This window comes from Octopus bimaculoides, chromosome 1 (assembly GCF_046866305.1).
Source record: "Octopus bimaculoides isolate indiv1 chromosome 1, ASM4686630v1, whole genome shotgun sequence".
NCBI classification, from domain to species: domain Eukaryota; kingdom Metazoa; phylum Mollusca; class Cephalopoda; order Octopoda; family Octopodidae; genus Octopus; species Octopus bimaculoides.
The window spans coordinates 155,997,118-156,021,060 of NC_142928.1; the positions used below are offsets into that span (position 1 = coordinate 155,997,118).

A 23,943-nucleotide genomic window follows, 5' to 3' on the forward strand; every position below is an offset into this window, starting at 1 on the left:
AGTAATACTGTCATGCAAGCAGTATCAATTGTTTGCTATCTTCTGTGAAATCCTGTTCAGTCATCACATTGCTTACATTTAAAGGACTAGGGAAAATATTAACTTTCTTAGAAACAAGTGAGGAAGGTCATCCAGCTGTAGTTTTCTACCTCAGAGAAGTTCATTTGATGCATACAACCATGGGAAAATGGACATTAAAATGATGAAAATGACAATATATCATCATCATTATCTTTGTTTTAACATCCACTTTTCCATGCCTGCATGGGTCAGATAGAGTCTATTGAAGTGGCTAGATGCCTTTCTGTCACCAACCCTCACTGGCTTCCCAGCAAAGTAATATTTCCCCCCATGGTCATTCATGTTCTTGCAGAATATTGGAAATGAATGACACTGCTTACATAACAGTGACACTCATTTACAACTCACATGCAATGTCAAGACAAGGACTCACAAACATGCATACAACAGGTTGCTCTCAGTTTCCATCAACCAAACCCACCCACAAGGCTATGGTCAGTCTTATGCTGTTGTAGAAGACATTTGTGCCGAAGGTGTCACACAGTGGGACTGAGCCCCACCATATGGTTGAACAACAAACTTCTTAACCACACAGCCATAACTGCACCTATAGCCATAGTTACACACACACACACACACACACAAGATGCCAGTCGAGCATGTATATGTGTGTGTGTGTGTGTGTGTGTGTGTTTGTCTCCCATCACTGCTTGACGATCAGTGCTGGTTTATTTAATTCCTTGTAATTTAGCAGTTTGGTAAAAAGAGATCGATAAAATAAATACCAAGCTTAAAAAAAAAAGTACTGGTGTGAATTTGTTCAACCAAAATTCTTCAAGGCAGTGCCCTAGCATGGCCACACACTAACAACTGAAACACTTAAAAGGCAAAAGATAACAGGAAATAAGAAATTCTTTGGTATTATATTCACCATTACACGTGTTTCATTTGCCAAAAAATTTCCAAAAAAAATGACAAAAAATTTCTAACTTCCTGTTTTGTTATATAACTCTCTTTTTACTTGTTTCAGTCATTTGACTGCGGCCATGCTGGAGCACCACCTTTAGTCGAGCAAATCGACCCCAGGACTTATTCTTTGGATGCCTAGTACTTATTCTATCGGTCTGTTTTGCCGAACCGCTAAGTTACAGGGACATAAACACACCAGCATCGGTTGTCAAGCGATGTTGTGGGGGACAAACACAGACACACAAACATATACACACACATACATACATATATATATATATATATATATATATATATATATATATATATATATATATACGACGGGCTTCTTTCAGTTTGTAAATAATATTTCAATAATTCTCAATTTTAATATGTATTTTGACTAACATACAGCAACAACTGAAACTACATAATGAATTGTAATAATGGAATAAGCAGATGTGCTTCAAGAGGAAACAGCTGGGATTTAATCTAGCTACCTGTAAATATATGGTGGGGTGCTGAAAAGTTCCTGGCTTTTAGGGTATCATGAAAGGCCTGGTTGGACGCCTAACCTTCTGAGTTCTTTTGCAAAGCTTAGAAAAACTGAAGGACCATTGCAATGAGTGTGTGAATATGAGAGGGGAATATGTTGAATAAAATCATAATTAACTGATCTGCTTATATTTTTTTTACCCAAAGCCAGGAACTTTTCAGCACCTCCTCATATGTATGTGCTGGGTGCATAAAAGCACCCAGTACACTCTGTAAAGTGGTTGGCAATAGGAAGGGCATCCAACCATAGAAACCAAACAAAAACGGCATGGAGCCTGAACAGCCCTTCAGCTGGTCAGCTCCTGTCAAACCGTTTAATCCATATCAGCATGGAAAACAGACTTTAAACGATGATGACGATGATGATGATGATGTGTGTGTGTGCGTGCATGCATGTGTGTGTGTGTATGTATGTAACTAAGTGCTTTGCAGTATTTAACAATGTAATTTAAAATTATTTGAATGTAAAAATGTACTTTGGAATACAATCTCGAAATGATTTGATTGTAGCAATATGTACTTTGGGTAAGATATGCTATTTTGGAATACAAATAATGTTTTTTGAAATAATTTGATGTATTTTGAAATGATTTGGTTTTAATAATATACTTTGGAATTAACTAACTGCAAAGTAAAGAAATATTTTTTTTCTTTTATCTTTGAGTTGCTTTAGTCATTAGACTGTGGCCATGCTAGGGCACCATCTTGAAGAATTTCTGTTGAATGAATTGACCCCAGTACTGATTTTTTAAAAACCTGGTACTTATTCTATCTGTCTCTTTTTCCACACAGCTAAATTACACAGCTGTAAATACACCAATACTGGTTGTTAGGTGGTGGTGGACAAACACCGACACAAAGACATACACACACACACACACATACATGTATATATCCCACACAATTCAGGAGAGATGGAAAAATGGCAATATAAAGAAAATGTGCTATAGGTGCAGGTGTGGTCATGTGATAGGAAGTTTGCTTCCCAACCACATGGTTCCAGGTTCAGTCCCCACTGCATGACACTTTGGGCAAGTATCTTCTGCTACAGCCTCAGGTCAACCAAAGCCTTGTGAGTGGATTTGGTAGACAGAAACTGAAAGACATTCATCGTGTGTGTGTGTGTGTGTGTGTCTTTGTGTCTGCATTTGTCCCCACCACCACTTCACAAGCGGTGTTGGTGTGATTACATCTCTGTAGCTTAGCAGTTCAGCAAAACAGACTGATGGAATAAGTATCAGGCTTTAAAAAATAAGTAGTGGGGTTGATTGAATCAACTAAAATTTCTTCAAGGCAATGCCCTAGCATGGCTGCAGTCAAATAACTGAAACAAAAGATAAAAGATATATAATATGTATATTGTATATGTATGTTCTCAGCTGCAGTGGAACTGTGTCAGTTGTGTGACAAAACTTTTGATGCTTTATGAAATAGATTTAAAGTGAACTTAACAGTTATGTGTATTATTAAATAGCCTGATTGCTTTTTCCATCATGTAGTTGCACTAGTTTCAATATAAGTGCTCAGATTAAGTCTCTTGTTAGCCAGGTATAATTCAGATTTTATTTGACTAGTAGTCTGGTTCCTGTGTAGTTGGAATTTTTAGCCTGAGTCATTGAGAAATGAATGTTGTATTTAAAAGGTTGCAGAAATGTGGAGGTTTTCTGTTTTTATTTAAATGAAGTGATTTCAGTTTGTAAATGTGTGGATGTAAGCTATCAGGTTGATGTAGTATGCCAATGGGAGTGTTAGGAAAATATAATAGAATATAAATGGGAGAAGTTAAAATGCCAGTTGGTGGTATATTGTGTGGATTCAGCAGCATATCAAGGGAGCTGGTTCAGCATTTTGTTTGTGAAAGTGATAGTCACTGATGCATGAAGAATTTATTTCTCTACAGAGAGGTTTTTGAGGTCAATGCTTTTAAGCAGATAAAATTAGCTTATTGGACTTGAATGAAGTGGTGGGAGCTGGAGGGATGAAGAGAGAGGAGACAGTAGTAGTAGAGGAGTAATTTACAGAGGGGTTTGGTTGAGGAGCAGGTTGAATATGTGTATAAGGAGTTGGAGGTAAACATGCAGAGTTTAATAGGTGCAAAAATTTTATACCAACATTTGAATTAACTCTTCAGCGTTCAGTCAAATGTAAGGCTTATTTATTCATATTGTTTTGAATTAATCAGGTGTAGTGCACCTGAGCACTATATATAACAATTTCATTATTATTGAGCTGGAAACGTTAGCTCACTGGATGAAATTATTAAGCAGAAACATTAGCTTACTGGTTGAAATGCTTAGTGTAAGTTGTAACAGTGTTGAAAATGTTGACACTTTCTCTAAAGTGCTTTCAAACTCATTTTCTTAGTCAATAATTTAAGTTGAATGCAAGCATTTTTAGTAGCTGACATAATTTCTCTTTGGACTGTTCTCAATTTTTCAGTTTCTTGCTTCATACACACAAATATACACTTTTGAGTTGTTTACCAGAAAAATATTTTAGCCATTCATCTAATTTAACATTCTCATTGGATCAGTAGTGACACAGTATAATTCTTGTAAACATTAAAAACATATTTTTATAAGTGAAAAACTAATTCCTTTCTTATTCTTCTTAAAATACTTGTCTCTACAACTTATCAACTCTAAATTTTTATGCATCGATTTTTTCCCTCTTTCATTGAAAATGTAATGAAATGGGATTTCACAGTAGAAGAAATAATCATCCAGACTATTCAGTCAAAATAGTATCACGGTGGCATTGTGCTTCAGTAGCTTTACCCTTTAATATATTAAAAAAGGCCATATCTGTCCAAAATATTCTACTTGTTTTATGTTCAAACCAGCCAGATCTGGTCTCTCACACCTACCTTACAATGTCTTTCTAAAAATAAAGTCACATCATTGAAATCTCAAAGCGATGAGATAATAAATGATTAACTCAAAGCAATGTAATATATAAGCCTTACATTTGACAGAGTAATCAAAATACAAAAAGGGTTAATAAACTTAACTTCTTTGAAAGTACACTTGTCTGCTGACTTTGAAGGTAGAAGGCTTGTCTCTGTGGGATGTATCATGCAACTTACACTGTAATAACCTCCTCATTTTATACTATGACTTCTATGACTTCAGGGGTAGCGGGCATGTGTCTACAAGTAACATAAAACTTTATCTTGTCATTCTGGACACTCAAATTCATTTCTGCCTTGTAGTTGTTATTAGAAGCTACGCAATGATTGCAGGAGGATTGCTTTTTATTTCTATAGACAAGCAACTGTGTCCTTTGTAAATGTGTATAAAATATATTTGATACATTAATCTTAAGATATGTTTATCAGTGAAAATCACAGATGAACATACCTTATCCCTTTAGCATTTAAACTGGCCATATCCGGCCCAAATATTATACTTGTTTTACGTACAAACTGACCAGATCCATCCCCTCACACCTACCCTACAATGTCACACTAAAAATAAACAAACACATCATTGAAATCTCAATACAAAAAGATAATGCATGAGTAATTCAAAAAAGCATTACATCAGACAAAATAATCTGAATGTTAAAGGGTTAAGATAAGTGTGAGTGTAGTACTTTTTCAGTGGAAATGTGGTTATATGGCACCATATAGCAATCATCATAGAAATGGCATTCAACTTGTACACCACAATTGTTTCAGTGATATTCTGGATATTCATTTACATTTTAAAATGTTTCTTTACAGCAGCTTTTAGAGAATTGCCTTTGTTGTGAATCATTTCCCAAGCAGGAAGATGAGGAATTGTCAAAGCTATAGGGTCTGTGTTGTCATATAATTTCTGCTGATACTAACATGTCGATACAGTCACAATTTCTTGTCCTTATCTCAAAGAATAATTTGGTAATGAAAATGAAGAAGGGCACATTTCTGAAACTCTATAATGTGAATGTACTCAGCTACTCCTTCAAAAGAGGAGTCCTGCCACACCTTCAAAACATTCAGTAACTTTGTATGGTGAGTTTTGTACATTTTGCTATTAAGTCTGGTTGATTTTCCAGTTTCATTTCTGTTTAAATTGTTTGTATTTTCTGGGCATTTTGGATTACTGATGTACATTAGAAAACAGTCAGGTTTTTCATGCTTTGCTACTACTACTATTGCCAAAGCGTCTTAAAAGAACTGGTAAACTCCTAGTGAATGAAGAAGGCAGTATGACCAGTACTCCACCAGTTCTGGTTTTCTCTGGCTGCAAATATAAATGGTACTCTTCAGCCTTGAAATATACATTGACATGCCTGACCTTGCAGCTCTATCAAATGCATATTTTTATATAGTTCAGCATATGGATTGTAAATATTCTAATTTCTTGTAGAGCATACAACACATTGGGAAAACATTTTGAATTTTGAGGAGCTTCTAACTGAAATTGTAAAGATTATTTAGCATCAAAATTTTAAGTTGATTATATTAACCAACTTTATATTATTAATTCTATTATTGAAGCTGGGCAATCAGTTTCTGGGTGCAGACAGAAGTAGAATGGTGTGTCAAACCTTGAATTTTAAAACAAATTCCCTTTCCTTTAGATGTGATAGTCTTTACACCAAATGATGCAAACAAAACAAACTGCATAATTATAATTTTAAATAGTTTACCTGAAATTATAAGCTCCTCCCACCCGCCGCTTTCATCATCATCATCACCATCATCATTATTATTGGAGGTATAAGGCAGCAAGCTGGCAGAAATGTTTAGTGGTATTTCGCCTGTCTTCATGTTTTGAGTTCAAATTACTCTGAGGTCAACTTTGCCTTTCATCCTTTTTGGGTTGATAAATTAAGTACCAGTTGTGTAATGGAGTCAATCTAATTGTCTAGCCCTTGTGCCTAGAGTAGGCACAAGGTTGACTTTGTCTTTCATCCTTCCAGGGTCGATAAAATAAGTACCAGTTGAACACTGGGGTCAATGTAATCGACTCGTCCCCGCCTCCAAAATTGTTGTCCTTGTGGCAAAATTTGAAACCATTATTATTATTATTATTTGAGGTTGACTTTGCCTTTCATTCTTTCAGGGTCAATAAAATAAGTACCAACTGAGCACTGGGGTCAATGTAATATTCTGCCTGCTGTACTTTATTCTGTGCTATGTTGTTGTGCTTCTCTCTTTCTCTTGATGTTGCTGCAAATAATTAGTTGACTGTTCATCATTCTTGTTCTCTGTTGGCTATATTTTTGATAACGTAGATACCCTGCATGTTTGTGCTCAGTCATATTGGCTCTTTATTCATATTCTTTTACTAGTTTCAGTTATTGGGGCACTGCCTTGAATATACACATATATACACCCACACATGGGTGGTATATATATGTGTGTGTGTGTGTGTGTGTGTGTGTGTATATGTAGAATGGGCTTCCACACAATTTCTGTTTATCAACTTCATTTACAAGGCATTTGTCAGTGTGGGGCAACAATAGAAGTCACTTCCCTAAGGTGCTGTGCGGTGGGAGTGAACCTGAAGCCACATGGTTGTAAACTGAACTTTTTAACCACATAACATGCCTTAGCCTTCGATTTTGTTGGTTTTCATCTTCAACTTTATCGTATTCCTTGTCTTTATTCTAAATCTATTATAAACTATATTAGTCGATAACTAATATTTCTTTTTCCTCACAGCATAATTATCTCCAGTTAGATTTTTAATGCTCTTTGCAAAAAATATGGTAATATTTCAATCAATATATAATAATTTGTATAATCAATATATTAGCATGAAATTGATGTGTTATCATAATTACTATCATGGCAATACAACTATTACACAGAAGCAACATTTGACAGAAGTGTGGAGTCATTTTGTTATGACCTAACATGCTATGACTAAATCCAAAATGCAATCAATAATGATAATCAATAATTTTTGGAGTTTCCATTCATTCAGTTCTTGCTTTTATTTAAATAGAATTAAAATAGCTTTTATATGGAAGTTTATAATATTTGTATGGGAAAAAATATAATGTACTTTACTGTAAATATTTCATAGGGTTGAGTTAAGTACACTTAGAAAAACACCATTTAAATGTATGTGTATATATATATATATATATATATATAGCAATGCAAATAAACAAATAAAACTGCTAGCGCTAGATATATAAAATATACATACATATATACATGTAAATATAGCGAGAGAGAGAGACTGAAAATATTCAGACTATGAACATTCATGTGTAAGTAGATAGATATTTATATATCAACCGAGCAGATTTACACAGAATACAAAGTGTTTTCTATATTGAGCATCTTTTGATATTATCTGTTGACTCTTTCTCTTTCTCTACAAATATATATATATAAGCAATGTTAATTCTCTAAATGAAGTATTAACAGTAACTGCACGATAAAGTGTAGTATATTGCCACTTAAGTGTGGCTGACCCCTAGGGGTGGATGTTACTGTTGCTTTTAGCCCCAGGAGGACATCTCCTCCAGCTGGCTTATCGACACACGACTGTGTCCTGTTTGCCAAGGGAAGTTATCCCTCTCACCAACATCTGCAGCACGAACGGATCCGGATTTCAGGGTTATTTCCCTTCGTCGGCGTTCGATAGCTGCTGACCTTGGTGAGAGAGACAAAAACCTGGCAATCTTATATCTTCTTTTCCAGTGAAATTCTTCACTGATATCGAAAAGGTGAAAACAAGCAATGTTAATTCTCTAAATGAAGTATTAACAGTAACTGCACGATAAAGTGTAGTATATTGCCACTTAAGTGTGGCTGACCCCTAGGGGTGGATGTTACTGTTGCTTTTAGCCCCAGGAGGACAGTAACATCCACCCCTAGGGGTCAGCCACACTTAAGTGGCAATATACTACACTATATATATATATAGGGAAAATTCACAAAAAAAAAGACACGAAGACAGGTGGTGTAGAAAACAAACAGATGTATTAGTATAATGCTTGGGAAGTGAAAAAGTCTTTAACGTTTCGAGCCTACGCTCTTCCATAGAAAAAAACAAGGAGAGAAACAAAGAGAGAAAAAAAGTAATGTGTAGTGGCTAGCGATCTATCATGGCGAATGTGTATATATATATATATATATATATATATATGTACGAAGTTGATAAACAGAAATTGTGTGGAAGCCCATTCTACATATATATATATATATATATATATATATATATATACACACACACACCTACACACACATATATATACCACCCATGTGTGGGTGTATATATGTGTATATTCAAGGCAGTTCCCCCAATAACTGAAACTAGTAAAAGAACGTGAATAAAGAGTCATATATATATATATAAGTATGATCTGGGGATCCAAGTGTAGGAAGCTAGTAAGCTTCAAGTAGTCAGTGGCAGGTATAAAGAACAAAAAATGGACAGTATACAATAAGAAACAACAACAATTTATTGGCATTGAGAGATACATACATTTTTCCCATATCAAAGTTGCAAGGAAATTCAATAATCTGTTAGTTTCTGTATAGCTCAAAGTTAGCAACCAGAGCTGATTTATATGTACATACATCATCATTGTTTAACGTCTGCTTTCCATGCTGGCATGGGTTGGACGGTTTGACTGAGGACTGGCAAGCCAGAAGGCTGCACCAGGCTCCAATCTGATCTGGCAAAGTTTCTACAGCTAGATGCCCTTCCTAATGCCAACCATTCCGAGAGTGTTGTGGGTGCTTTTACGTGCCACTGGCATGAGAGCCAGTCAGGCAGTACTGGTAATGACCATGCTCAAAAGGTGTTTTTTACATGTCACCTGCACAGGAGCCAGTCCGGCGGCACTGGCCATGACCTCACTCGAATGTTGTTTTTCACGTGCCACCAGCATATGTGCCAGTAAGGCGATGCTGGCAATGATCACGCTCGAATGGTGCTTTTTACATGTCACTGGCACGAGTGCCAATCAGGCAGTACTGTCATCAGCCATGTCAGTGATTTTGATTTCACTTGCCTCAACAGGTCTTCGCAAGCAAAGTTTATTGTCCAATGAATGAAGGGTACTCATAAGTGGGCTGGCTATACACCACTGACATAGGTCTCCTAGCTTCCCTTCTGGCAGTCTGATACAATTCCCTGCTACCACCGTTCTTCCAGTCCTTCCAAGCCTGTTTCTTTTCCCTAATGGCCCTGTCAACAACATTGTTCCACCACCACATTACCTTGGGTTGAGAGAGGACTTTGCACCATCCACAGATCTGGTCAGTGACCCTCAGCAGGTTGTCATATAGAAACCTCCAGTTGTCTTCCACATCATGTGATGCTATATCCTCCTCTATTTCGTCAAAAGCTTCGAGTAATACGTCCCTAAAGCTCTGTCCATTCACAGGATATTTAAGATTTCAGACTCTTCTCCTCCAAGCTGGTCTACTTCTGGGCATCCATTTAGCCCCAATCCTCAAGTTGCTAACTACTAGTCTCATGTTGTGGGATACATTCTTCGCGTTGGAAGGTTTTGGCATTTATAAGCAGCCATCTTTCTCTTTTCATGGCAAGGATGTAGTCAATTTAGCTAGTGTGTCCACCAGATCGGTAGGTGACTAGGTGACTGGCAGGTTTCCTGAAGTTAGAATTGCAAACCATAAGATCATTTGCATCACAGAACTCCAGCCGTCTGGTTCCCTCCTCACTGTGGGAACCAAAACTATAGCCTCCATGTATGCCATGGAAACCCACTGCATGTTGTCCAACATGTCCATTGAAGTCACCAGCGACAAAGACAAGGTCCCTGTCATTCATCAACGAGGTAGTCAGCAAGGTGTCATAAAATCGGTCTGTCTGTCCATCAGGTAGCCCCGGCTGAGATAATGGTTGCTAACCCATGATGTAGCACTAATATAATCTTAAGTATTCTATTGCAGACTCTGACTACCTTGATTACCTTATCAACCCATTTCTTCGCAAGAAGTTATACCCAGGCACATGACCCCATCTGTGTTCCTTGCCCAGTAAATCTTGTACCTATGTTCTTTGCCTGTGAGGAACCTAGTGGAACCTCCTCTCCACCTTACTTCTTGGATGCAACACAAATCTACACGCTTCTATTCAAGCATCTCAACAATTTCACCAGATCTACCTTTCAGTGTGCCCACATTGAGTGTGCCAATCCCAAGGGTGTGGGAGGTGTGGGCCCGTGAGACCCTAGGATGGGGGACAGCAGCGTCATGTACCTGAAAAGAAAGCTCGCATTTGGAAGAATTCATAAACAAACAATACCCTTCAACCTGCATACACTACACCATCATTTTTATGTGCTACATGAGCACTACCTTACATAGGAGATAAACCTTAAGTAGGGATGGGGATGGCGTTAAGCCTTTAGAAGTGTTCATGGGAGACAACCAAAAGATGATCCGATTTCTCTGGTCTAAAAGAGTGTCAGGGGCTGAAGATCATCGCAGGCTTTCGGTATAATATGGGGACAGTACTCTCTACATAGAAGTGTGTATGAGTGGATTGAGAAGTTTGAAAATGACTAGATAAGCATGAAGCATGAATAAGGGGCAGGATGTTCATCAAATGCCACCACTGACCTGAAGATTCAACAAACTGGAGAGATGCTTCTGGCAAACCGATGAGTGACCATCAATGAGGTGGCATGTTCTCTGCAAATTAGTCATGGTTCTGCATATGAAATCATCCACAACAAGCTTTGCTTCTGTAAAGTCTGTGCAAGGTGGATGCCAAGAGAGCTTACCAAAGCACATAAGTGTGATCGTTGTGAGACCTGTCAATGCTTACTTGACCGCTACAGCGATGAAGCCAAAGTTTTTTTTGGAGAGAATAGTCACGGGTAATGAGATTTGGGTCCATCATGTTCAACCAGAATCCAAAAGCAGAGCATGGAGTGGAAATACTCGGAATTGCTAGCGAGAAAAAAAAAAAATTCATAACTCAACCTTCTGCAGAAAAAGGCCTATACTGGAACCTTACCTGGAAAAGAAGTCTACAGTTACTAGTGTAGGCTACAGTTAAATGCTGGCCAACAAATTGTAACTAGCAATTCGTACCAAATATCAAAGTCTGTTGTCAAAGCAAGTGTTATTTTTGCACAGCAATGCTCGCCCACAGTCTAGATCTTGCCTTCTTCTGACTATCACCTCTTCTGACTGCTCAAATATCTTTTGCTACAAGGTCATTGATTTGCTATGGATGAAGTGCAAAAAGCGAGGCATAAATGGTTGCACGACTAGCCAAAAACCTTCTTCTCCAATGGAATAAGCAAGCTTGTGGACCACTGAAAGAAGTGCATTTGAAAGCAAGGAGAGTATGTTGAAAAATGAAGTAACTTTTCAACCCCTGTTTTTGTTTTAATAAATTACAGAAACATTCATATCTGTCAAACCCTTTGCAAGGCTTTTTGAGAAACGCTTGCCAAGGTCCTGTGCCATGAGACTGAAACTGAAATCGTGACTGGGAAGCAAATTTCTTAATGACACAGCTACACCTGATTGGTACTTTATTTTATTGAGTGTGTAAAGGCACTTGTGCTTAGCTGGAAATTGCTAGAGAGCTAAACAAGACCTACTGCTATGGATGCCAAAGCAAGGCTGCACTCGAGCAGATCGTATGAACACAATGCTATGTAGAGCAACTCGCCAGACACACTGGATGCCTCTCCAAACACCTCCTTCAACCAATGCAGGACCGAGATGGATGGCATTTGCAGGTTAAAAATGTTTGCACAAGTTCGACTAGATGATATGACGATAGCTAAAAGTAGACTCTGACAAGATTTGAACTGAGAATGTTAAAACAATATAACTAAATACTTCAAAATATTTTGTACGACACTAACAATTCTGCCAAACTATCATCCTCACATGTATTACTGCTGCTTGTGTTCATACTGATACTGTTGTTAATGATGATGACGATGTCAATGAAGATGATGACAATAACAACAATGATGATGGTGGTGATATGAAGAGGAAGTAGAAACAATGCTTTGAGATTGTCTTCCAGAAATATGACAATCCGAATTATTGATCAAATTCTATTTTTAGTATAAAAAGGAGTACCAAACACACATTTTAGTTCCACTAGACAAATATTGATTTCATATGAAGTCAGTACAACCTCAGTAAAGCAAAATTAATCTGCTTTGGAGTTGATTTGTTACAGCAGTTATATTTTATCATTTACGTATATGTAAAATAAATTTAAAATTTTCAAAATATGCTAAAGAATTTTAGGGCTTAACCATTTCTTCTAAATCTTCTCTTGAAGAGGTTGCAGGAAATCTGAACTTCCAATGACAATTTTTAGATGTTGAGATCTCGAGTTTACATCAGAGTGACTTCCCATTGTCTAGTCCAGACCAAAGAATGAATTTTTAACTTAATAATACAGTGCAACCATATATTACAACAATGAGCAATACTCACTCGTGGTATCTATGGTATGTAAAGAAAAAGAAAAAAAGGACACATGACTTAGTAGATATTTTTGTTACAAAATAAAAAAAACAACAACAAACAAACAAGAAAACGACATTGTTTTGAAATAAACAGACCTGTAATTCACGAAGAAAACTTGTCACGACACTATTGCATGTCAAGCATCTGAGGCTGACGACACAGGTACTGCCTGTCAGTGTCGAAGCACATTCATTGACAAACAGAAAGTCATTGATGTCTGAAATCATGGTTTTTGCTTAAAACCTCCCGAGGTTGAAGATTGACCCTCAGAATATTTGACACAATACCAGTATTTGGTACACGTGTCCGTGGAATAATTTATACGCTCTATGTGTTAATTCAATGAGCCGGCAATTCAGATGATGGAACAACTAAACGATCTTCGTCGAAACTGGAGATCCACCCATCCATAATTAAACAATCTTTGTCATGTTAAATAACCCAGCATTATAATGTTGATTTCTGACCCTGTGTGTGTGTGTTTGCATATGTACATTTACCTTGATGTTGCTTAACCTCGGTCAGCTCTAAGCGGAGGTAATGAATACGTACACCACCCGTTTTCGGCGTAACAAAAACCCTAACCCTAAATACCGGGTGTACGTATTCTTTACTTTCGCCCAGCTCTGATTGCACTAACTCTATGGGCAAAGACATTCCAGTCATGCCCACCCCTATCTTATTCAGACAATGGTATGGTGTGGTGTACACCACGGCTACTCAAAGTGGTGGTCCGCGAGCCATAAGCTGCCGATATGCGGCGAGTTTCCAGAAAAGAATAAAACATTATATAATGCTTATGTAATATTGTATTATTTGTTTACAAAATAAATATAAGATAAAAAAAAATGTCTACTTTTATTATATTCATTACATCTATTGTTTCCGGTACTAAGTATTACTGGTCCCTGGCACATTGGGGGAAAAAAAACTGCCGGTACACCACATCAGATAGTTTGAGAAGCACTCGTGTACACAATCTCAGTTATCATATCACCAATACTACAAATGATGATGATGGTGATTGAGATTGTGTTGGTGATTAGCTGGTCACAGTTTTGTTGGTGGTGAGAGGTGAGAGAGGTATCACTGGAATTAATATCAATGATGGTGATTGGTGACAGTGGTGTTCTCATCTCCACAACCACTACTGTGCTGTGGTATTGGCGTCATTCACCATCGATGGGTTGTTTATAGCTGGTAGAAGGCATCAATAATACAACTACATCATCACCATCAATAATACAACTACAATCATCACCCTAATCACAACTAACCCTACAAACACTCACCTACAACCCACCCGTAATTCTTTAATGACAAACAACATTAACACCCGCAATAAATCAATGTCAGTTGGTATATCTACTTACCTTCACCAAAGTATTGTCCTCCACCAAGAGGCGTAACCAGTTTCTAAAGTTGTGAGGAGCGAGCAGATACAAAAAGGCACCGAGATACATACCAAACACTCTTCAGCATTTCTCTTATCATTTCATTATATAATATTCCATTAGTTATAACATACGTAATTGTATTTTATGTCCATTAATTTCTTGTTTCAGTAACAATGTCATTATGTATGAAGTTCACAACTACTGATATAGATAACTAATGAGTTTTGTAAAAATTGCCGGAGAGGCGTCAATTTGGAAAATGTGCTCGGGAGAAGCGGTCGCTTCTCTTGCTCCCCTGTTAGCTACGTTACTGTCTCCATCTCACAGGAAATCTCAATCCTTAAAAACGGAGGTACCACTGTTACGATTGTCAAATTCTCAGTTCTCCCTGAGAAGAAATTATAATCATTACATTTCCAAATATATACTCTTAAAATGAAAGTGTAGAATAACTTTAATCCGGTATGCATTATGGATTATTTGAAGACAGATGACATTATTGCAACCCAGAAAACGTGTATGTGCGCAGACGAAATGGTTTAGTAAACAATACCACCAAAATAAAAAAGGGATTTCTGCAGTACGTACCTGACAGAAGTACGGAAACTTTAGAATCTGTTATAAAGGGGAATGTGTTGCCTGTTCCAACAATTTCCACCGATAAATGGGCCAGCTATCGAAATCTCCAGCAACTTGGCTGCATTTACAGAACAGTGAATCATAAATTTCGAGGATTCAGATACCGGGGCAGGTGTTCTGTTATTTAATTTAATTTTATATTTTCCTTGATTCGCTCGAAATAGCAGCATGCACAAATGAACGGGCCGCGTTTAAAAAAGTTTCATTACAATTGAATATATTTAAAAATTGGAATTTTTGAAAATAAAATTTTTCAGAACCATTAATTCCGTATTTGTTACCGTGTAAATTAATCAGTTAAAAAAATGCAAGTCCTCACAAAAAAAAATAATAGCAACAAAAAAGTAACAAAAAGAATGAAGTGCGTGCTCGACACCTATAGATTTAGCTGTTATTTCTAGCTATTCCAGGATAACTGTCTCACGATGGATTTTCTCCGTTTCGCTAGACGTTTTTTTGTTGTTTTTTTTTTGTTGTTTTTGCACTACGCATCTCGAAACGATGATGGAGTAGGGGTGAATGAGCTTCCGAAATTTTTTTTTGAAATTCACGATTTTTTAACCTGTGACCCCGCTCCATTATACTCTTGGAATACAATAAAATAATTAAAAATAACAGAAAAGAGAAAAATCATTTTAGTGGTGGTTTACTTTTATGAGGACTCGATGAGTGTGTGTGGGAATGTTTTAATTATATGGATTTTAAAATTTCTTTCTCCTAAAAATGTGGAGTGCATGTGATGTGTTTCAGAATATAGAGTAACTATATGAGGGGAAAATTTTTTTTTACTGGTACTTGGCTATTGTGAAGGTACGATGTAAGGGGAATGGGAAAGATAGATGTTTAAAAATTATGGATTTTTTTTTTCAGTAAAAGCTTCCCTCCCCAATTGTTTTGAAATGCGGGATGCAACAAAAGAGAAAGAAAAGAAAAAAAATGAAAATCCCGGCTAAAACGGAGAAATTTTAACTTATGTGGAATAACTATTCCGAAAGTTCGCCGGAAACAAGTAAAGATTGGTGACAGGAAAGGCATCCGGCCATAAAAAAAGTGCTTCAACACATTCTACCCGACCTATAACAGTGGATGATGACGAACATAGAGAAACACAGAGAGTAGAATTCTTTGTTGTTTAACTTCGTAAATAAAATGGGAATAAGTCAGAGAGAGAATGTTTCACAATGTACGTTGCCAATTACTATTAATTGGTGCTGGATTTTAATAGGTCATAACTAGTATCGACTTGTTTTTCCCGTGTTTATATTTTTTCTTGCTAATATATGAATGAAAATAAATAAAAAAGTAATGGTAATCTTCAAGTTTAGGGGGGTAAAAAGTAAATAAAAATATTCAAGGGAAATAACTGAACGACTTACCATTATTATCCGTTTTCTTTTAGCTGTTTATAAATAAATCACACACGTGCTTTTTTTTTTTTCTTCTAAAACTGCATGCGACGGAATTTTTTCTTATAAAAGTTTAAAATGTTTTTTTCTTTTTCCAAAACGGAAACGAAATGGTTTGCAGAAGTACCCGACGGAACGGAGTCAAAAACAACAGGCAGAAAAGAAACAATTGTGCATGGAGAGAACTTTGTCGATGGAAATGATAATGAAATTCAACAGATAAATTTCTAGGACTTGCATGCTGATCTCAATGAGATCGTGTTCATTAAAAATAAATATTTATTAATGAAATTTTCTACAGTTATGCTCCAGATGTTTGAATATATTGCACTGTAGAAAATTTCATTAAATGAACACGATCTCGCCGAGTGAGGGTCACCAAACAGTTCTAGAAATTCACCTACTCAACATTATACACTTCAGAAATGGCAGCCAAAAAATAAACAAACGTTTTTTTCTTTTGGGATTGAATTCCGCCATAGAAATGCATATAGATAAGATGAGATTGAGGATTTCGTTTTCAGCAACAAGATGTTGTGCAGCCGGTCTTCCACTAGGCATTTTCGATTTCTCATAAGAAACTATGATATTCAATCACATGTGTGATTTATTTATAAACAGAGTAGTACGGAGAATACTGGTAAGACGTTCAGTTACGTCCCTTGAATATTTTTATTTATTTTTTTTACTCTCCTAAACTTAAAGATTATCAAAAGTAATACCTAAGGCACATAATCCACAAATATTTGTTAAAAAGAATTAATGGACAATCTTCGAATATGCTGTGTTCAAAAGTGCAGAATTTATTAATTTATTTCATGGTCGACGTAAATTATCTCCCTTTAAATATACACTCTGCATTATGATAGCTTTATATTAATTATTGTTATATATAATATATAAATAACATAAAGAAAACATTATTATTATTATTCAAATATTCAAAGTTTCATCCTTTCGAAGTCGATAAAATAAGTACCAACTGAATTCTAGGGTTGAATTTCAGCTGAACTTTGGTGGGAAGTTGAGCACTCCCCTCAAAATTCAGGCCTTGTGCCTATAGTAGAAAGGACTATCATTATTATGAATTTAAAAAGAAACAAAAATTATCATTAAGTTTTGCGCTACAAGTTTAAATCCGGAAGTGGCCAACTTTGTGCTTCGACCGGGATCGATCACATATAGTCTAAATCAAATACTTGGGTCAATTTAATTGACTGCTTCCCTTCTCAATTGCAGAAATTATTAATTATATCATTTTTAGAAAATAATATTGGACCACGTAGACTCGTCACAGCTCACATTGTATTGATTTCTTGGAAGTAAGGGAAATAACTGTTGGTATTTAGCTTTTTTATACCGTTATTGAGAAAAAAATCGCGTTGTTGAGTACAGATTTCCAACGAGACGATTCATGGTTTTTATGGTAGCGAATGTCATACGGACTCGTTCTAGTACAAATATCTCAAAGGACCTCTCTTTGAAAAATGCATTTTTTCGAAAAAAATGTTTCGGATTCCTACGTTTTAGATGTCGGAGATTACGAATATGTAAAAAAAAAAAAAAAATTTTTAACCCCCTTCCGTTTAAAATTTTGAACTTTTTCGAAATTTTTTCCCCTATGTTTTAGATGACGGAGATTCCGAATATGCAAGAAACCACGTTTTCAAAATTTTAAATTCAATAAGCATATAGATATGTGTATAAAAAGATAGATAGATAGATATGAATTTCTTCCTGGGGCTAAAAACAACAGTAACACCGTCCTCTATACTATAGAGTCTATAGGACCACCACATTTAGTTGACAAATATATTTTATGAATAAACGGACAGGGATAAATAGATAGACAGATAAATAAATAAATGAATGAAAAAATACAAAATTTAAAATTAGGGGAGGGGGTAAATTTGAGCCCCTTATTAAACTTTATAACATTAATTATTAAACATTAATGTTTGTTTCTCATAAAATGGAGTATATGTAATTTACATTAAATTACTATTTACGATTATTTAAGGCAAACACAAGTAAAACGCAAATTCTTTTCACTTTAATATAATTTCGATTTCCATATGTTCATCAATTCGTTACAATCTCTTTAAAGTAAACAAAATCAAAAATTTAAATTGCGGGGAGGGAGTGAAATAAATTTCTTTTGCATATTCGTAATCTCCGATATCTAAAACGTAGGAATCCGAAAAAAATTAAAAAACGAAAATGCATTTTTCAAGGAGAGGTGCGAAACTGCATTAGCCCCAGATTTCGTTCTTGCATTTTAACACCATTTCATCTCCGACTCAGCAGACATATGAATAAAGGCGTTCTAACCGTGACCATTTCGTCTTTTATTCAGGCATAATGTATCTCAAATTGCACCAGCATCCAATGTGAACTCAAAAAAAAGAAAATTTTGTAGGGTGTGATATGAGGAATGTTTGGCTGTTGTCTCTAGCAGATCTAACGACCGTATAGAAGAACCATGGGAAAACTGCGGCCTGCAGAACTTTCTGAATTGCGTGTGGTACTTTTTGGTTATCTCACCCCCATTAAAAAATTGAGTTATCTCCCCCAAGTAAAAAAAAGAAAATGTTTAACCCTCAATCATAAAAAAAAAAAATTAAATTAATTAACATGAACAGTGAAAAGATTAACCATCTTATTTATTCTGATAGTATTTTTTATAACAAATCAAGGTGGCGAGCTGGCAGAAACGTAAGCACGCCGGGTGAAATGCTTTGCGGTATTTCGTCTGGCTTTATGTTCTGAGTTCAAATTCCACTGCGGTCGATTCTGCCTTTCATTCTTTCGGGGTCGATAAATTAAGTACCAGTTGCGTACTGAGATCGATCTAATCGACTGGCCCCCATCCCCCCAAAATTTCGGGTCTTGTGTCTGTGGTGTATGCGTGCGAGTAGATGTAATCGCCTTACCTCGGTTTTCCTTTCGTCGACTGCGAGTCTGTCTTGCGGTATCCAATCCTTGAAGCTTGCCCCCATCTAATAGTTCCTAGTTTAACGAAGGCAGCGTAATCGCTCTCCGTATACGCTTCTCTCAACCTCCGTTCGATGTTCTCCGCGTTCAACCTCTCTTCCTCGTCCATCTCTAAATACAGGGCCAGGGCGCTCCCTTTCAAGTATAGTGCCATGAGACTCGCCACATCACTTATTCCTTGTAGCTTGGCAACGGTGTCTAGAGTAGAAAAGAATATTTTTATAACAAATCATACAAAACAGAAAAAAATGGGTCTTTACCCTTTGATCTAAGTATTTGATTTAGACTATATTAATAAAATTAATAAACACGAAGACTAGAAAAATTAATAACCAGGAAAACTGAAAAAAAATTCAACATCTTATTGAATCTGATAACATTTTCATAACAAATCATACCATTCCTATTGAGGAAGCCAAAAGTCAATATATATAAACATGTACACCTTTTATTAGATTTTGCTGGCTGTGTGGTAAGTAGCTTGCTTACCAACCACATGGTTCCGGGTTCATTCCCACTGCGTGGCATCTTGGGCAAGTGTCTTCTACTATAGCCTCGGGCCGACCAAAGCCTTGTGAGTGGATTTGGTAGACAGAAACTGAAAGAAGCCCGTCGTATATATATATATGTGTATATGTTTGTGTCTGTGTTTGTCCCCCAACATCGCTTGACAACCGATGCTGGTGTGTTTACGTCCCCGTAACTTAGCGGTTCGGCATAAGAGACCGATAGAATAAGTACTAGGCATCCAAAGAATAAGTCCTGGGGTCGATTTGCTCGACTAAAGGCGGTGCTCCAGCATGGCCGCAGTCAAATGACTGAAACAAGTAAAAGAGTAATTTATGAACACGAAAGAAAATTACCGGAGAACTTTAATCTAATTCTTCCAAACTGCATTGAAACCATTTGTGAGGAATGTTATTGAGGTGGTTGTGAGGTGCACTAAAAGTAACAGCTAAATAAGGGTTTTTGGATAAATCTTTTGAAGTTCGTACTATCCCATTAAACGCATATTGAATGTTTCCATCTACAAAACACGTTTTGTTTACAAATATTGACAACACGTGCTATTTTCAGGATGTTGACGACAAAATGTGCAGTCACGCACAAAATGACAGCTTCCAAATCCTGTTTCCTGACTGGGTGAAAATGATCAAATTTTAAACCTCTATAACTTTTTAAAAACATTTTTCAGGAAAAAGTGAAATAACTCCAGCAATTCAGCTTGGAAAAGTATATTATCGTGCCAAATTAAAAAAATTTCGATTAACTAACTTACATTCAAAGTTCCTCCACTACCATAATTTTGAAGTGCGTGGTGAAAAAAGAAAACAACAAAAAAACAAAACCAAAATTGAAAAATCCCGGCGAAAATGAAAATCCAGAGGTGGAATACTGGGTTAAGCACCCCATATAACCCCTCATAACTTATTTTATTTTGGGGAATTTTTAGAAAATTTTCTAGAATTTGTATTCTACACACGGGAATTCTTACGAATATGCAATAAATAAATAAATTTGTGATTTAAGGGCGATTTAGCTGGTGTCTTTTTAAACATATCTTATGACCACCTAATCCCCTCGTTTCTTTAGCACTCTGGGATCTTTGTGATTTGACGGGCAACACTTGTTTTCTTAACGAAACACTTTCAAACTTGGGACACTGGTAGAATGTGTCATACAAAACAAAAACTGTTTTCAACCGAATAGACGTCAGTGATTAGTTGAAATTATCGAAATAAGACAATTTTTAACGTGAAAAAACTTCGAATACAAATTTTTTTATCTGTTCTATACCACAAAATATACAAGTATACGAAGTTTGAAAGTGTTTCGGTACCAAAAACACTACATAAAAAAATGTTGCCCGTCAAACCACAAGGATCCGGACTCTGATTTGTATTGATGTTTTTCATTATCTTTTTTATCCACAAACACATTTATGGGGAATAAGGATGCACCCAAGGATGGTCCAATGCTGGGATTTAAGCAAAAATTTCGGTCAGTCCGAATTTTCAGTTAATTTTTTAAAAAATTCGAAAAAGAGTGAAACTTTTAGGATTTTTTAGGTGGTGGGGAAGGGTTAAAAAAAAATCAAAAATATTTTTTTCCCAATCGTATAAATTTCCGTGCGTAGAACATACATTTGCAAAATTTTTCTTAAGATTTCCAAGAATAAAAAAAAAGTCATGTGGGGGTTATTCTGACCACTTGTTACCTCTTGTATCTTCAGTTGTTATTATTTTTCACTTTACGTCAAAAAATAAACAATATTCTTTTCTACTCGAGACACAAAGCCTGAAAATTTGGGGGAGTGGGACAGTCAATTAGATCGACTCCAGTACGCAACTGATACTTAATTTATCGACCCCGAAAGGATGAAAGGCAAAGTCGACCTCGCTGAAATTTGAACTAAGAACATAAAGACAGACAAAATACCACTAAGCATTTCGCCCGGCGTGCTAACGTTTCTGCCAGTTCGCTGCCTTAAAGCACCAGTAATATTCTTTTCTACTCTAGGTACAAGGCTCGAAATTTTTGGGGAGGAGGCCAGTCGATTAGATCGACCCTAGTACGCAACTGCTACTTAATTTACCGACCCCGAAAGGATGAAAGACAAAGTCGACCTCGGCGGAATTTGAACTCAGAACATAAAGACAGACAAAATATCGCTAAGCATTTCGCCCGGCGTGCTAACGTTTCTTATTTCTTTACTGCCTACAAGGGGCTACACACAGAGGGGACAAACAAGGACAGACAAATGGATTAAGTCGATTATATCGACCTCAGTGCGTAACTGGTACTTATTTAATCGACCCCGAAAGGATGAAAGGCAAACATTTCGCCCGGCGTGCTAACGTTTCTGTCAGCTCGCTCCCTTAAAACATCAGTAATATTGGCACAGGTATGGCTGTAAGGTTATTAAGTTTGCTTTGTAAGCACCTGGTTTTGGGTTCGATCCCACTGTATAGCAGTGCATTGAAAGAAATATAGTGGAGAGAAACAATATAGAAGCCCATTGTGAATGCGTGCGTGCGCTTACGTTTATGCCGCTTTCAAACCGATACTGTTACCGGACGTGGTTCCTCCTGATGATGTCTTGAGCTATCTGGATTCTATAAAGGAGCTGTTGTGGAAGCAGACCACGAAACGTGGTTGAAATTCCTTGCGCTACCGTGCTATTTAAATTATGAAGAGTTATTTCCCTTACACGATTTACAGTTTTAGAGCCAGTATCAGAGTATTTAAGAATGCGTAGGAAATGACGCTAACCATAGTTTCATACAGGTATGTTGAAGGTGTGGGATAAATATATATTCATCTCTCTGTACAAAGGCTTAGTGTAAAAAAAAAAAAATCTTTTCTAGTTTTAATTTTTTTAGTCCTTTATTGAAGAGGCAAAAATAAAATAAAGGTATTGATCAGAATTTGAGTCTTCATTATGGGAATTCGCATTTCAAAACCGATATTTAGTGTGTCCAAAGAAAGGCTGCTCGCCTCTGTTTTCCTCGTCTAAAATTAAATGACAGACTTTTATTGAGAAAAGTTAGATTTAATAGATTACTTCTGATCCAGGAGAAATTTTGTCTCATTTATTTAATCAAGCTGGATCCTTGGGGGTTCATGAAAACTAAAACGTAAGTTGGAAATCAAATAATTTAAAAGGTAGTGTCCTTTCACAAAGTGGGTTCTGTGAAAAAACATTTTAGGGTTCTGCAAGATAAAAGCTCTTTTAATAAATTCAACAAAATATATTTTATCCAAATAGAAAATTGATATATAAATATCAAAGAATAAGTCTATGGTAAAAAAAATTTATTTCGTAAAAATTCAAATTTGTTTTATCAAAAAAAGGTATTCATCATTTCAAAGTTATGTTATGTGTATGTGTATGTGTGCCTGCACGCAGATGGATGGATGGTCGGTCAGTTGTCTAAGGATCCATAAGTCAGAAAAAATAAGCATTTGTATGTTTGTCAATAGTGTAGGTATATTAATCAAAGTATGCAGTATCATAGAGCCATTTCAGCTGAGCTAACTACTCAGTATGTTAGACAATCAGGTGATTATCTAAGACTGTGTTCATCAGAGTGGCTGGAATGGAAAAAAAATATGGCGACAGCTCTCTTATTTCAAGTGAGGAAGTGTGCTGTGGGTATTGTGAAAGGGATGAAATGAAACTGCTGGAAGCAATTAAGAGATGGGATTCCATCAAAAGTTTTATCCCTTACCGAAAAATACCTGAGTTGTAATTGCCAGAAAAGTGTGGATTTGGATGCAGGCAATGTGGGGTTGATATGTTTACAAGGGGAGGAGATGGGGTGAGTACCAAAACCTTTAGACTTGGAGAGTTAGGGTTAAGCATGTAACTAATCCTATCTTTAAATACTCTGGGTTCCAATTATTTGATCAGTGGTATGGTCTACTCATTGAATTAACATGTGAGTGACAGAGTACTCTACAGGCATATGTGTTGTTAATATAATTCTCAGGGGGAATCAACAAGACACACATGTGACAAAGCTGGTCCTTTTGAATTGCAGCTAAATCC

At 36.4% G+C, this 23,943-nt stretch overlaps 1 protein-coding gene across 4 annotated transcripts in view; it reads right to left on the minus strand.

The window, feature by feature from the left end:
- Window positions 1–22,581, minus strand: part of LOC106868430 (tudor domain-containing protein 5) — an 89,986-nt gene extending 67,405 nt beyond the window's left edge. Inside the window, exons 1-2 of one of the 4 annotated variants that reach the window (XM_089360644.1) lie at window positions 22,435–22,581; window positions 19,331–19,589 (exon numbers count right to left, since the gene is read on the minus strand). Coding sequence is in view for 1 of the 4 variants with exons in the window: in XM_052971691.2 (XP_052827651.1) it covers window positions 19,331–19,545 (215 nt within the window). In the remaining 3 variants the exon portion in view is untranslated. Of the gene's footprint in view, window positions 1–14,940; window positions 15,061–19,330; window positions 19,590–22,434 lie in introns of those variants that run through there. The other 3 variants (XM_089360617.1, XM_052971691.2, XM_089360632.1) reach the window with 3 other exon arrangements.
- Window positions 22,582–23,943: the final 1,362 nt, after the last annotated feature.